Here is a 16,588-nt window from a genome sequence, read left to right on the forward strand (position 1 = left end):
GAGAAATAGAGAGCATGTTGCTATACAGTATGAGGCAGTTTATTCCTGAATAGCTTGAAATTGGATTGTAAATGTAATCAAGTGCATTGATGTCCCCAGCTATTTGGTAACGATGTAGTATACTGTCCCACAGAATTGTTCATTAAGGAAAATATTAAAGTCTAGATATTTTAATGTTATCTCAGACAGAATCAGAACATTTCCTTTGAACCATTCAAATCCTTTGTGCACTTTTTTCCTAAAGATTGGAATCCCTTTTAGCACTGCAGTGAGAATTCATGTCCCTGGTAGAAATTTCTCCATACTAAGGGTCCATGCAATCTTAGATTCAGCAGATTCATTTCTCTCAAAGATGATTTTGACCTTCTGAGTTAATGGAATACGGATGTCTCTGAAGACGACCTATCTAGCTCTACATATAATGCACAGAATTTAACTCAATGATAATGTCCATTTCTAAGGCTCTTTGCCAAAACTTTATATATCAAGAGTGATTTGTTTCCAGTAGTGTCAAGTTGCATTTCTTTAATTTGGTTTTGTTTTTTAAAATACTGCAATATTTTTCCTTTTTTTTCCATCTAAAAAGATTTTTGTGAAACTAGCTATTATATAATTCTACATGCCCCCTGTGGTTAAATTAGTGATGTTAGTATTATAATCATTTCTTGGATTCTCTAGTGCATTATTGCAATAATTGAGATTCAAAGACAGGGAAATTTATAGCTTTTCTAAACTGTTATTGAATCTTTCCTCTTCTCTAACTTCTGTAAAAATTGTACCTTCTGCTCCCTATGCTTGTTTTTGCTGTCTTTTGTATGAGATAGAAAAACAGTAAGGCATCTTCTAACTGAATACTTTCACCTAGCAGCAGATTGTGGAGTCAAAACATACATATTTGCAAACGCAGTGACTGAGAAGGTGAATCTGCCCAAATGCTTTGCAGTTATTCTGAGCATGACTCAGCAAGGAAGAAACAAGGCTTTAAAATGCTGGTGGCTGTCTCTTCTAAATTCTCAGTATTTAGTTGTCCATTACTATCAGTAGTACCATGCTCTCCATTATCCTGGAAAACAGAAAAACTCATAAAGTTCAGACTACAAGTCATCTCAGAAGGCAATTGAAAAATATATGTATAATCAGATATGCAAATCTTTTGTTAAATTAATTGAGGTACTTCTAAGAGTGTAAAATATCTTAAGCTTTGCTTTTTACTACCAGTGTATTGCTGGTCAAAAAGCTTGCTTGTATAGAGTATGTTCTTTAAAATTTTAGCATTCACTCATTAAAACTATAATTGCACTGTGGAAAGTGTTCCCAATACTAATCATAGAACCTATTATAGGAAATACTCATAATAGCTGTCAAAAAAACACGGTGGAGTTATTGGAAACAAGTGCATAATGTGTTTTCAATAGTCCTTTTTTTTCTCATTCCATTACACAATAGAAATTAAGAATGTATTTTAGAATAGTTCTCTAAAATATTAATGGCTTTAATAACTGGAAGATAGGTGGCCCTTTGCCCACATATGACAAAGTTCACTTATCTACCACTGATTCTGCATCATCACTTTCATGGCACCATTCCACCTCTGCTGACCCACTTATTGAAGGGAGCCACCGTAAGGCATCCATTAATCATTCTGGGAGAAATGAAAGGGTAGTTCATGTGATACAAAGACTATCTTAAAGGACAGATCCATTTTTCCAGCATTGTAGACTCTATCATTTTTTTCTAGACAAACCGATATTTTTTTCTCCTTCCACACTAGAGGTAGGATGGCTACCAGCATAATAGCTGCTCAGTTTGCATGCACAACGGAGAGGAACATTGGGTTTCAGACTTGCAAGGACTTCATTCATTGCTGTCAGTACTATTAATTTCATGCAGTAAGATCTAGCAAGGTTTGCAAACAGATCCTTTGAAGAAGTTCTCTCTCTACAGATTCCTTCCCAAGAGTTTAGGGAGGGAGCAGCTGAAAAGGAGTTGCACTAAGTGTTCATCCTACTAAGTGCCACAAGGTCAGGGACATGTCTGTCAGCTAAACTAGAAAAGGTTGGTCTACATAAGAGAAACCAGAACTAAATTCTAACCAGGCAAAGATTAAGTTACTTGAATAAAAAGAAAATATATGTTTATCTCTTAACTTGTAAATAGACACAAAAATACTCCCAGCCTTATTATGTTTCTATGTATTCAACAAAGAAAAAAAGAAAAAAAAGTAGAACTTAGGAGTTAGTTTATAGATCTTCCCTTAAATTCAAATATACTTGATTCTGACAAAAGGGAGGTGATGTTCCTGGTAACAAGCAAAGTAAATCTTAAAGGCAAGAGGAAATGAACTATTGAATCCAAAGCTATTCATGAAAAAGCTAGTGAAAGTTAAAGGTGCATCCTTGGGAAGAGAATAAGTGTTCATATATAAGAGTCTTTGTTGTTGGTTTTAAATAGCGAGTTTGGCTTTAAGGTCTATGTCATATATGAAAAGACTACATTTGCAAAGTCATTTTCTAATAAGGTAAGAAATAACAAAATAAAGCTTGCCTTAGCCTTAACCACAGAAAGCAATTGTAATGATTTCTTGATGTTTTACCAAATTACCTGTTGATTTCATACACTGGTTGAGGACAGGGTCCTACTGAGCACAATGGCTGTACTTTAGAAAACAAACAAAACAACTCACAAAAATAAGTTGTGAAATGTGAAAAAAAAATAGTCATTTGGACATTTGAATTTGCTGTGGCAAGTAATAAAGCCTGTGATATTTTGATAAAATCCCCGAGAATTTCATGAGCAGAAGCTTCTTCGCAGAGCTTTAGACAGATATCACATCTCCCATGATCAGACCGCATAGTTCAGGGAAGGTAAGGACTTCTATCTTGAACTTATCTTCACAGTCACTAAGCCACCAGTTTGCAGATAAGAGTTTGATGTGCTCATATAGCAGTGTTGCTGAAGAGAAAATGGCTTACCAGTTACTGTTATGAAGAAATTTGTTTGGAAGACAAATGGCTTCGTATCCAGATATATAGTCCAGGCTGGTAGCAATGGCATTTATAACAGTGGGTTGATCTGCCAGGATGAGACAGATTCACCTATCCAACCACAGATGGTAGAAAATATTATTCACAGAAGCTGCAGTATGAGAGCTTGGCTTCAGCAAGGACTCAGGAGCACTCCTAAAAATGTATTTTATTAGTTACTATGCATTTCTCCCAAGATTGATTTACTGTATGCTAGAGGGAGGGTAAATAGGGGAAGAAGAATCAGAACATTCCTCTGCAAGAAGAATGATATATTTGATGGTAAGGAGTAAGTGAGTTACTCGTGACTTTCTTTTGTCAGTCAGAGAAATTCTGTTGGATTCACAAGATCTGAGTCAAGACTCCTTCGGTACATCTGGTGTTTCCCAGGGAGTGGTTGTACTGAACTTAAAAGTGCTGGTGGGTGGGAGTGATGGCTGGGGAGAAAGAAAGCTGGGCTTCCTATGAGTGGAGCGGGGAGATCACCAATTGCTGCGAGTGGTATGCCAGTGGCATTGGCAGAATAAATGCATGTTAGGACAAAAGTGCTAATCACAAGCTGAAGAAAAGCTCTTTAAATAGCTGGGGGAAAGGAAGCACCAACGTAAGTTAGCATCTGTGTTTTCTTCCCAACAGTGCTCTTATACAAAGCTATTCTTTTTTTCTGCAGTCTAAAATAGTTTCAGTGAGGTAGATGTGAAGCATCAAAAGACAAAAGCTGTCTGTTTTATTTAATTTAATCCTAGGGCTATCCTCACATAATAAGAGACAAATTGAATTACTGCATTTCTTCCAGTAAAGGTAACATTATTAGAATTCAGCGCCGTCAGCACCACTAAGACCTATAGATATGGCCTCCTATTTAAACAAATAATTAAATATCTGGAAATCTAGTGTTTTGGTGAAGAGTCTGCTCAAACCTCAATAGTTTTGCAAAGTAGTGAGCAGGATGAGACTGGGTTTGTGCAGCAGCGTACTTTCAGACCATTCAATATGCACCCAGCATTGATAGCATTGTGTTTTACAGAGCTCATTGCAGTGGTGCTGATCACATCCTCAGGTTATCTTATGGACTTTCTTTCCCTTGCCTTCATCCTGGCAGTTTGTTCACTGGCATAAGTAAGGGATGAATAATACCTGCTGCCAGGGACAGCTGCTCTCATGTACCTTTCCTGTTCTGAAATTCAGGAAGAAATGCTCCAAGAGGTATCCAAGAGAAAGCTTTTCTGTTTGCTCTGTTTCCTCTAATAAGTAAATAGATACTTGCCAAAAAAATAAATAAATAAATAAGGCCAAGAATTAGCATCTACAATAGTGCAAGGTCAGCTACGAACAAAAGCTGAACATGAGCAAGGAAGGGCAATTAGCAATGTGATCCTAACTAGGAAGTGATAGTATCAGATATGACAATTTCTTTTGACCCAGTAATGAGTGGATTATCAGTATTACTGACATTAATAGTCTCCTTTCACTCTTCTGCTTCTGGAATTGCTGTACTGCTATTTGCAGGCCTTAGTAAATCTGCATCTGAAGCAACTCTAATTTCAGTATCAATATAGCTGGTATAAATTGGGTTGTGTGTCTCTTGTTTTACTTGTCCTAGGTGTCCCAGTAGAAATGCTCACTATTTTCACTGGAAAAATAAAGTATAACAACTGATGTTTTGAGTTTTGCTTTTTTTTAATAAGGAAATTTTATGATTCAGTATAGCAGAGGGAAAAACATTTCCGGTAGATTCTTTTCATATACCTCGAGTTACTCAAATGCATTTTTTTGGCTGAAGTTAATGGCCCTCGCACACTCATGGCAGGGGGTGGGGAGAAAGTTCGGGACACACTTCAGAAAAGTCATTTCTCTGGTCCTACTGAGATGGGTAGGCTGGATTCTCTTTTGAAGGTTTCTCTCTCTGCCTGCTGACAATTGAGAGAGCCTAGTCATGTAATGGTTCAACAGCCAACTTCAATACAACAAACCTCGTTAATTAAAAAGGAAAACCAACCAAAGAATTGTCAATAAAAATAACTAGCTAACCATTTAAGAGGGAGGAAAAGCAAATTGTAAATCTGGTTCTGGTCTGTAGAAGAACTCCCAGGTGCAATTTTTCAGATGTTTCAGAAACAGATACTGTAAGTTCTTGAAAGGAGTCTACCTTTGCCTTACAATAGAAATACAGCATTATGTTAAAGTAAGAAACATTTTAATTAAAACAGTAATTCTTGAAGAATAATGTTTCTAATAAAGGTGAAATTCTTACATAAACATATATACACAGGTTTATAGGTATGTATATTTTCTGAACAAAATCTCAGTGGGGGCAAGATCCTAGAAAAAATACAAGCTCCTGTAAAACAGGTGAATTCTGCATGGATTCAGTACAGATTAAGGGAGTTGCTATGGTAGGTAACTTCTAGTTAGGGTAATGTGACCCTTGGTGCGCAGCTACAAATGAGTTTACAAGATTATCATCCTTTCACATTACTCACAAGAGTATGTAAATTTGACTCAGCTTGTTGAATTAGCAGGGCAGGTGGAGTGTAAGGTTTTAAACGTGATGAATGATTGCTCCTTTGCAGGTCATGTTCTTCCTTGCAAGGAAGGCGTTGTCTCTTAAATCTGTTCCAGAGAGGGAAATGGGCTGCCTCTCCCTCTGCCTGTAGTTCTTTGCATGAGGATGGAGAACACATTTCCAAAGGTACTCTGACTGAGCAGGGGCTGAGGGAAGACTGGTTTCCCCTGCTCATAAGCCTTCTGTGGTGCTTTCTGATCAACAGCTTTGGTAAAAACACTTCTAACTTTACTGGGAGGGAACTGTTTTCAGGATCACAGATTTGGACTGAAGTGGGCAAATCTCATCTAATCCAAATTCTGTTTGGACTTAACTGCCCATGGTTTTCTCACTTAATCTCCACTTAAATCTGGAGCAACGTTTAGGTGTGATTCACCTATGTCGTGGTTAGAGCTATTGGATAAAGATGAATAATGCATATACGTTTGTTTCAGAGGATAACCTCAGTGATTAGCAGCCTTTATTTCAGCTTCGACTGCAACTTTATTAAGAACTGAACGGTCAGACACAGTTGTGTTTTCCTAAGAAAGACTAAAGATAGAGAATCTCTATTCTTTTTTCCTTTTCCCATACTGAGAAAATACATTGCAGTACTTACCACCTCCCTACCAAGATATCTTTTTCTTGCAAAATTCTCATTGCCAGACTGTTCAGCAGTGATACAAAATGTAATGAAAGGTGCATCTTTATATTCACCCTTCCTTCCAAGCACACTTATCTCTGATGAGATGGACTTTTTCCCTCATTACTCATACAAACATGGAAAGCATAGCTTTCTGGTCATAATGATGATAGCTACATGGATGTAAATAACTGGTCTCAAGAAATGAAAATAATGCCTCAAGTCCTTAAAGTCATTCTGACTGCTAGCCTTATTTCTATATTTAATTTACTTAAGATGATTTACAGCATAACCCCGTAGCTTAATAGAGTAATGTACAATAGTGAAGAAACTTCTTTCCAAATGAAGAATGTATTGCATTAGATACTATGAAAAGCAAACTTTCTAAGTTCCTTTTACATTATTTCAAATTGCATTTATTTTTATCCTTTCCTTAAGTTTAGTAGGAATTCAATGCAAATATTCTAAGCAGGAGTGGTAGCCTTGCCTGTAGTAAGATTATCTGACACTTATGGCTTTATTTCAAAATCCTACTGTGTTTATAAAATTGAACTGAAATTATTAAGGCTCTTAGACTTAATATTTTTGAATATTTTATTTGAATTAAACTAACCATGGAAAAACATGTGAGTTTGTCCGTACTAAAACAATCTGACAGTATGTTTTCAATATTGAATGGGGATTCATTAGTAATAAAAGTATACTAATTAAAAAACAACAACAACAATAACAACAAAAACCACAGAAACATAGGCACAAGAAAACTTACATAAAATCAACGTAAGCCAGATGTTTGGAACTTGCTGACAACTTTGCAACTGAAATAATGCACTTATAATGTATTTTATTTATGCAGCTATGTGTTTAAAAGTAATAGTAATAATATAGGGATGGCATACAACTATACAAGACTGTAATACACAGTTTGTGCTGTTCTTGTTATTAAGATTTTTTTTTCTTTTCAAATACAATTCATGCAGAATTAAAAACGTATTTAAGTTACGTATGCTTAAGTGCATCTTACTGTTGTAATGTGGAAAAAATGCATCATCTCTGTCTACTACCTGGGTAACAGAGGGAAGAGTTTTTTATATACACACACACACATACAAACATGAAACATCTTGAACTTACCTTTTAGTACCTTGCAAACATATTTTCCTGATCCAAGAAAGTTATGAGAAGATCTACACTGTATATCATTATAAAAACTCTATCTCTGCTTGATTCCTACTGTTCTGAGAGATGTTGCAAATATTTTTTCCACACTTGCATACATAAAAATAATAGTGGATCTCTAAGATAGACATTTTTTAATTTCTCAAGTGTAAATCTTAATGCTGAAGTTCAATATTAATATTTAAGGAATTTCCCAGTTTCTTTAGAAGTCTGAATGCACTTTTGATACTTCTAATAACCACGAAATGAACTAAAATAATTTATGTCTTCTTGCTTTCATCGTTCAGTATTTCTTAAACTTTTCCCCATCCATTGTTAAAATACCTTTTTATTAGCAGCCTTTTTCTCTCTGTGTAAAGCTATACAGGTATCTATCCATGGCTCATGGGAATTTCCCCTTTTTTTCTTTTTTCTTTTTTTGTCTCTCCAGATCATTAAAGACCAGAAGTTAATGGTGATAGTTGGAGGGATGCTACTCATTGATCTTTGCATCTTGATTTGCTGGCAGGTTGTGGATCCTTTAAGAAGGACAGTGGAAAAGTATAACATGGAGGTATGTCCTCAAGCCCAAATAATACTCGTGGTTGTGTATCTACAGCTTTCTATAGGAACCTGCTATATGCTTTAGTTTATGTGAAAGCAAGTCATGCATCTGAGGGAAACAAATGTTCTATTTTTAAAAGTAAATAGCAATGAAACAACTGCAACCAAAAGAAATCCTATCTGTGGTTGAAGGTGCTACTTTGCTGTCACATCTGAGAGATTTTAGATGAAAGTGTTGTAAACACTGGAGACTACTCTGCTAAGGCTCACTATTAGAGTCTGTTGCAATAAATAATAGATTATCAGAACCCATTAGCAGATTTCAGTAAGCACTCATACAAGATAAATGCAAAAGTCACTGCTTACAATGCAGTTACTGCATTCTTTGTGAAGATGCTCAGGAATTATGTTAGCTACTTCTATATTTATTTTCAGTAATAGCACGTGCAAACACATGCTGATTATTTCTATTCTAACTCAATTCCCAGAAAGGTCATGCTACAGATTTCAGTAGGGAGGAAATAATAGCTTAATGCCACATGTGCAGATTTTCTAGCATGTGGTAGGTATCTAGTGGAGAATGGAATGGAGTGGAACAATGGTGAATGGAATAGGCTTTCTGGACATGGAGGACCTGGCAGAAACAACCATGGTAGCAATGATACAGAACCAGAAGAAAACAAAAGAAACATCATTCTATTTGTGTGTAGATTAGCTGTGTTTGAGAATTTATAAATCCCAACATGGAAACTAGTAAGATGTGAAAAGAAGATTATGTGAGGATAATCTGGAAGTGATAGTCCGTTGTCCAGTACTTGGCAATTGGTGAGATAAAGAACAATATTTTTCTCTCGTGGTGTTAGTATTTGCAAGAAAAGATATGATGCTTTCTTCCATTGTTTTTACTTTGCTCCTACTTTTCAGTATAATTCTGAAGTTTTATCAGGAGAAGATTTTACTTTTTATTTGAATATAATTTCTGAAAGATACCTTAGAATGATGTACCCTAAACTGCCATGGAAGCCTTTCAAGAAATCATTTTAGTCTGAAAAAAAGTTTCCACAATCATTTCCTAGAGTTTGAACTTGATTTTGAAGAGACTCTCCAGCCATTCTGATTGTCAATAAAAATGGAAAGTGTAACTAAAATGTGTCTTGTGCAGATACTTGTGCCCTAAATTTGCAGAGCTTAAAACAATAGCAGCATGTTGATAGGACTGTCTATTTCGCCACCTTCCAACTACATTGCAACTGAGGATATTTCAGTCATCACTGTATCTGTTTCACTGTGCATATAAAACTAAACATGCTATTATGAATAATTACAAAATCTAATTTAAATAATGCTCATTTCAAAACTTGAGTTAGTTGGGCCAAACAGGCCTATAACCTGTTGACAATGAATTATTTTTTTTTTACCCTGATCAAAGGGAAACCAAAACTGAAAGTCTTGATATCTAATCTTAGCAGAATTACAGGAGTGATTTTTTGTAGACAGCCACAATAACTGTGAAACTATCAAGCCTTAAATGCAGTATATTTGAAAAGTAATTGTAATTGCATTTCTAAAAGTTTTCAGTTTACATCTGAACTTACGAGTGTGTAATGTGTACTGCTAAAATCTTAGTGAGTTTTCTCCATACTTGGCATTATGATCTACTGGCTGCACACCAGTAGCCTGAACTGTTTTAAAGCTGGACCTCCCTGGGAACTGGGTAAGCCCATGCAAAATCTTGAAAACTCACATAAAAATGGGTAATACGTGCATGAATCTATGTTGTATTTTAAATACTCAGCATAGAATTGACCAAGATTCTCTGTTAGAAATCTCTGTTGTGACTGTAAACTGATCAGAATGCTTTCTTAAGCTAATGGACTTAGGGAGGGGAGGAAGTAAAAGTAATATGCAAGCAAATGTTGCCATCAAACTATTTTACTTATTTAAATTATTATACATATTTAAGCAATGAGATCAACTGCAATTTATTTTCCTGAAGCAGGCCTCTTTAGGTCCTAGAAAGCCCTTATTATAAAAAAAAAAAAAGACAATTGTATTTGCATTTTCATTTTAGGGATTTTTTTTAATGCATTCTGCAACGGTGAACTCTTTAGTTGAGCTTACGTGAGTAGCTTGTTGTGTGTTTGGAAAGTACTTATCACATTACGTGAGTAGTTTGTTGTGTGTTTGGAAAATCCTTATCACATAGTAAATACTACCGCAGGCAATTTTCTGTTTTATTTCTGAATTGAAAATGAAACATTTCTTATTCCACTTGTGTCTAAGAAACAATTTTAATGGCATATTTTCTCTCAGTTAAAGTAGATCTAAGAAGCAGAGACTAAACTGAGTGTAGACTCCAAAGTTCTGAGTGTTATCAATCATTTTAGCTATGACCCATTTCTGTGCATCAAGGTGTTTTGAGTGCTGTATTAATTATGAATACTCACTGACTTTCTTTGTAGAAGTTGTACATTTGGTGTGTGAAGATTTAACACTTTCAGGTGGTCTTTATTAATTGTGTTTTCATAAATGGAAAGTATAAGTGAAAGTAACCAAAGTGAGAAGTCTTAAATCAATGTCCTTTGTTAGAAATTAGTCACTAAATGGTTTATTTGAATTTCAACACCAGTAAATTATCAAGTACTTCTTAAAACTCCAAATTCCTTTCTCTGAATTTGTGAAGACAATCTATACTTTTATATACTGCATACTATATTTAGTACTGAGTATATATATATAAATATACTATTTATATGTCTTACAGCTGAAGATGAGCAGCCTGTGTCTAAAAGTGTAAAGGAAAGTGAAAGGGCTTCTGTTGGAATGAATGGCACTGGCAGGAGCAAGAAGTAAACTGGCATGTTTGTCTGTCAGTTTTCAGATTGGTCTCTGCAATCCAGACCCTAGACATCAGCTTTTCCTGAGAAACACACATTTACAAATGCTCTAAGAGATCCAATTAAAAATTACAATGACTGAAACCTAGAGCATCCAGATCCTCCAGCCATCAGTAGGGGAGTTACTGGTATTTGATATACAAGCAAGAAAACTTTTTGCTTAAAACAGACTACAGAATAAAGGAGGGACAGCTTTAGAAGTTCTGTAGCTGTACTCCAGTTTCCTACAAAAGAATGATAAGGTTCCTCCTACATAATCTTTGTGTAGAGTACTGTAGGCTTGATTCTCAAATAGCAAAAGCATTTTCTGACACAAAATGCTTCTCAGCTTCAAACAGCAGTGTGGAAAGGTGGTTTTTAACCATAATGTTAACTCTATTCATCTATTTTTTCTTATTACATCCTCTGTAATGTTTTTCTTTTGCTAATGTTTCGGAAGAAACCAGTGAAGAGGCTAGTTGCTGATTTTCTCATTAGTTTCTTTCTAAGCTGTACTTGAAATTTGTGTTTATTTATCTGCCCCACTGGCAGAGCCCTACTTTCTTTTCCAAATCATCTTTGATTTTTTCTGGTTTCTTACAAAATATTTATATGCAAAGGTGTTATATGTGTGCCTATTTATTCCTATTGCTCAGTAAATTTAGAATCAGTCAAATTCAGATAATTCTGACAGAGCAGTTACAGCTCTTAAGGACATAGCATTGCTACAGATATCATGGAAACAGTGACCTGTATGCAGGAAAGATTCTGATAGTATCTCCCCTAAGGGGAGAGTTGCAGTGTGAGCTTCCTCCTCTTTCTAAAGATAAACATCATAAATGCTCTCCTTCTGAGGAGTATTACTGTTAATTAGACACAGAGAATCCAATCAGAAGACAAAAATATTTAGGAAACCACTCTCATTTCATCTTCTCACTGATGCACCTGCTTTGGAATGAAACCATTGTCTGAAATAGCAAAACCTTTTATGAATTGGAATCACTTCTCCCTGAGCACCAGGTATATCATAATTCAATTTCATACTTACTACAGTTCAGTAAGTCTTTGTGTAGACATGCAGTCATGCACACCTCTTGCTCGGAAAACAGATTTCTAAGATGTGGGCACAGATTGAATCACTGTGGCTTTAGAAGGTAACCAATAATAATGTTAAACAAATAAGAACTAGGGGAGATAGACCAGATTTTATAGTTCCCAAAAGTAAAATGGTCTTAGATTAGTGCTAGACTCATGAAAAAAAACAATAATTTGCATGCCAGATGCCAGTATTTCTTGCAACATTTTAAATCTGTTTATCTGGAATAGCAGTGTTTTTGTTCCTTGATGTCTCAGTACCAGATATACAGTTGTCACTGTGATTTCCTCCTATTCAACCATGTGATAACATAGTATTTTAATATTCTGGAATCATATGGAATGTTTCTAGTACTTAAAGTTTCACACTGAATTTTCCTGAGATTGCTGTAGTAAAAAAAAAAAACATCAATATGTTTGAAGGAAAAGGAAAAGGAAAGGTTGAGCAGGCCATGCCAGTAGTGGAGTAGTGTTGTCTATTAAAGAAAACTTGAAGTAAAATCAGATTAACAAATTAATCAGTTCATTGAATGACTTGGAATTCCCATGTATTCCAAGCGCATGACAATGTTATCAGCAACACATAACAAGCCAACAAGTTAGAAGATCAGCTTTGACTGATATGCCTAGGGAGTCATAAATATTGCAAGAGCAAAGATATGCATACGTAAACTGGACAAGTGCCACATCAGAAGGTGCTGCACAGTGAACTTATTTCAGGGCAGTGACTGCTTCGCACTTCACCAGATTGGAGTACCCAGCAAGAGGGAATTAACCCTTGTTTTCATTCTGAATAGCATACAGAGTCTGTTGCAAAGTGTTGATATGTGAAGGGCTATTCTATAGCTACAAATAAAACATTCTTATCTTCAATAGCTTTGATGAAGCAACAACAGCCAAATAGGTAGATATAGGTAGAGTGGTACTCAACTTCAGAAAGGGAAACAACATAACACTGAGGAAGCCTCTTAAAGAGACACTAAAGAGGACACCCTAGAGAGTTAAATCTTTGCAGGTGGCCTAGAGAGTATTAAAATACATATATTGGAGACACAGAGTAAGTGCCTGCCACACATCAAATAGAACTTGAAAATAGAGAAACTCAGCATGGTTGAGCAGCAGGAAGATATCCTTAAAAAAGAAAAAAAGAAGAAGAAGAAGAAGAAGAAGTTGTATCCAAATGAGGAAAATTGAAAGGATCATAAACTCTGATAGATTAAATGTAGAACACAATAAAGAAAGAAAGGTTAAAACAACTGGCAAAAGGCACAAAAATGAATAATAAATCTTTTATCTACATATTGGGAGCAGGAAGCTTGCCAGGAAGTATAAATAGATAATGTTTGATCAGAATACTATGGCATTACTTGCAGAAAACAGGGTCAAGTAGAATTATTAAATGACTATTTTGCTGCTTTTTTCAGCAAAACTGTTTGTTGAAGAGCTTATGGAGATTCCTATGCTAGAACCCTTGTGATGAACTCACTGAAGAGTGACGAGCTGCTGGTAGGAACAAACTGTTTACAAATAAGGCACTAGAACTAGATTGTTTTCCAAAGCAGTTCAGAGGAGTACTAGTGAAACTACTGACAGCAGTACGTAATCATAAGCTCAGAGCTGCTTTGATGTCTGAGAGAAAAGTTGCAAATGTCTTGCCGAGTTTTCAAGGTAGAGTGGAAACCTTGTGGCTTTGAGCTAATGCTGTAACAGGCCAACTGATAAAAGTTATAGTCAAGAGTAGAATTAGAGATAAATGTACAACACTGAAGAAGAGTTGATATGGCACTTGTGGATATGATTCATATGATTCAAAAACTGTGAAATCCTTTGAAGAAGCCAGCAAGCATGTGAACAGAAGCTGACACAAGCTGCTAGGTCTCCAGAAAGGACATGACAATTTTTTTCATCAAAGGCTCTTATGGAAATTAACTAGCCATGGAAAAAGAGAGAAACCTTCAAACAGGCATCAAATATTTTAGAACAAGGAAACAGAATTCAGTAATACCTAAAAGTTTTCTTTAGGGAAGGAGGGATGTAATTCCTTCAGGGATCTGTGCTGTATTCTTGTATTCTTCAATGGAAGAGGAAGTGAATAAATGACAAAATTTTAGCTGTAATAGTAAAGTTTCCAGGTAGTAAAAAGATGGGCTGATTGTGAAGAACACTGGAGGGACATTGCAAAACTCTGCTTTTGAACATTAAAATATCTGGAAAAAGAAATTTATATAATGAGCTTGTAAGTGCTGTATAGGGAATAAACTAGTCCTAAGTTTCCATAAATAATGGTAGACTGGTTACTTCAGTGCTATGTTGGAGCAAGAAATTGGTGTTAGTAAATTCCATGAAAATGTACTGAGTAGCAATCAAAACCTGTAGTGCTAGGACTTGCCAGGGAGTATTTGGGGGGAAAAAATCATACAACAAAGCAGAGAAAATCTGTGTGATATTATTAACTGGGTCTGGTTGGGACAGAGTTAAAATTCGTCATAGAATTAACCCTGTGGTGCTGTGTTTTGGATTTGTGTCTAAAAATGTTGATAGCACAGCGGTGTTTGGGCTAATGTTGAACAGCACTCACATAACCTCTTTTTACTATTCTGCACACACAGTGAATAGGATGGACAAGAGACTGGGAGAGGACAGCCAACAGCGCTGATCCCAATTGGCCAAAGAGATACTCCTTACCATATGTGCAGCAGCATGCTAAGAAAGTCATGCTCAGCAATAAAAACTGGGGTGGAGGAAGGAGTGGCAGGAGTTGTCTTCCAGAGACTGGCTATGCATTAGCCTTCATGTGAGAGGTGGTGAGACATTGCCTTTGTATCACCATTTTTTCTTTCTTTCTTTCTTTCTTCCTTTCTTTCTTTCTTTCTTTCTTTCTTTCTTTATTTATTTATTTATTTATTTATTTATTTATTTATTTATTTTAAGAGAGTCATCATGATCCCCAAACTTTTCTAACTGATTAGTCTCATATAATGTTAAAGGCTGCTAGCACTTCTGTGTTGCTCAATGGTACTGTAATGGTGAGACACTATGAAATATTTACTCATTAAGCATTAACACTTGATGTCCCTAAAGTTCTAATGAAAAAAATGTTGACAAATCAGAGTCATACCAATTATGTTCACTTTGTACTCTACTTTTTTTTTTTTAAACTTATACAAAGAGCTTGGGAAAGCAGAATCTGATTCTTGATCTTTTAATTAAGAGTAATGAAACACCAGAGCAACTTTGAACCATTTGAGTGCAGAAGTATTCCTTTTTGGGTAAACAAACAGTTTATCCATGACACTTTATGCAAATTTTTGTATATTGTTATCATTTGCAGAACATTTCACTTTACACCTTAATCTGGTAAAGAATCTCCGTCATGACTATATTGCTGAATGTCATTATTTTATTTACATTATTTTTCTATTCGAAGAAATTCTGAAATCTGATGTCTACATCTATATTCTGTTGCTTGCTTTCACTGAAGTCTGTGACACAAATTCCTCACTGACATACTTACCTATGTAATTTAGCAGGAATATCTGTGTTCCATAGAGTAATAAGTCAGTACAGATAAAATCTGAAACTTCTAAATGGCAAGGTAGTGCAAATTAAATTATAATCCAGGTTTCAGTTTTGGTTAACATAGAAAACTTAATATTATCAGTTTAAATTCACCTGTGTGAATATACCAAAGAAAGCTTATATTTCATTTTGAACTTAGTGCCCACAAAGTTGAATCCTTTGAAAGACAGCTCCAACTTCAGCTTAATCAACCAATCTTGAAAAGTAAAAACATAAATTATGAAGCATTAAGTATAATGCAATTTATTCTATTAAAGATTTGTTGATTTACTGTTGTAAACAGAAGAAATGGATTTTACAGTGAGTTGCTCATTTAGCTGGGGTAGTAAAGGCAAATTAGTGTTTTTCTAAAAAATCATGCTTATTTTATATCAATAAATAAATCCAAAAACTAAAGAGGGCAGTATAATTCAAAAGCCATTTTAATAACCTCTAAAATGGTTTTTCTGGTATTTTGGACAGATTTGTGTATAACAAAGAATATAAAATTCCTTTAAAAGCACCTCATTTTCCTGAACTTTAACTATCAAATAGTGTATATTCATCCTACAGAGACAGATCTCCTCCTGCTGAAAGGATGAGACTAACACTTAGCTTTCTCTAAGCTCTCACCCTGGTGAAGAATACAAAAACTTTCAAAGCAAACACCAATGTCCTAACTTTGCCAGCTGACAAATAAGAAGAAAAATTATACATGTGCTATCAGCAGCAAGCTGAAATACTGGCAGCATGGAAGCAGAACTGAAGTTTACTGTTGATTCAATCAAAGCAAGGTGTCATCCAGGGAATTTAAGATATTTATTACTGATGAATACAGTATTAAAAGGTAGATAAAGCCTGACTAATAACAATTCTTCTATAACCACTACATTAAAAAATGCCTTCTCCAAGATCTGTTTTTAATAACATATTTAATTTGCAGAGTAGATTGAAGCTGTAATGTTTCATCTTTGCTGTTAATACACTTCCTTTTCTCCAGATCAGTGGGTGTAAAGATCTTGTTTATGAGCATCTACTGGGAGCTGAGCAAAATTGATTTTTCCTGTTCTGAGAAACTTCAATTCTTTAAATGGGAAAAGATTTACTTCTATTCAACATATTATCT

At 35.3% G+C, this 16,588-nt stretch overlaps 2 protein-coding genes across 2 annotated transcripts in view; both read left to right on the forward strand.

Annotated features, from left to right (window-relative positions):
* Positions 1-8,033, forward strand: part of LOC104910211 (gamma-aminobutyric acid type B receptor subunit 2-like) — a 31,247-nt gene extending 23,214 nt beyond the window's left edge. Inside the window, exon 6 of the mRNA XM_031552762.1 lies at positions 7,821-8,033. Coding sequence (XP_031408622.1) covers positions 7,821-8,018 — 198 coding nt within the window. The 3' untranslated portion in view covers positions 8,019-8,033. The remainder of the gene's footprint in view (positions 1-7,820) is intronic.
* A 498-nt stretch (positions 8,034-8,531) lies between these two features.
* LOC104910212 (gamma-aminobutyric acid type B receptor subunit 2-like) overlaps positions 8,532-16,588 on the forward strand; it is a 53,588-nt gene continuing 45,531 nt past the window's right edge. Inside the window, exon 1 of the mRNA XM_031552766.1 lies at positions 8,532-8,585. Within this exon, the coding sequence (XP_031408626.1) occupies positions 8,532-8,585 (54 nt within the window). The remainder of the gene's footprint in view (positions 8,586-16,588) is intronic.

The sequence above is a fragment of the Meleagris gallopavo genome, chromosome 3 (assembly GCF_000146605.3).
Source record: "Meleagris gallopavo isolate NT-WF06-2002-E0010 breed Aviagen turkey brand Nicholas breeding stock chromosome 3, Turkey_5.1, whole genome shotgun sequence".
Taxonomy (NCBI): Eukaryota; Metazoa; Chordata; class Aves; order Galliformes; family Phasianidae; genus Meleagris; species Meleagris gallopavo.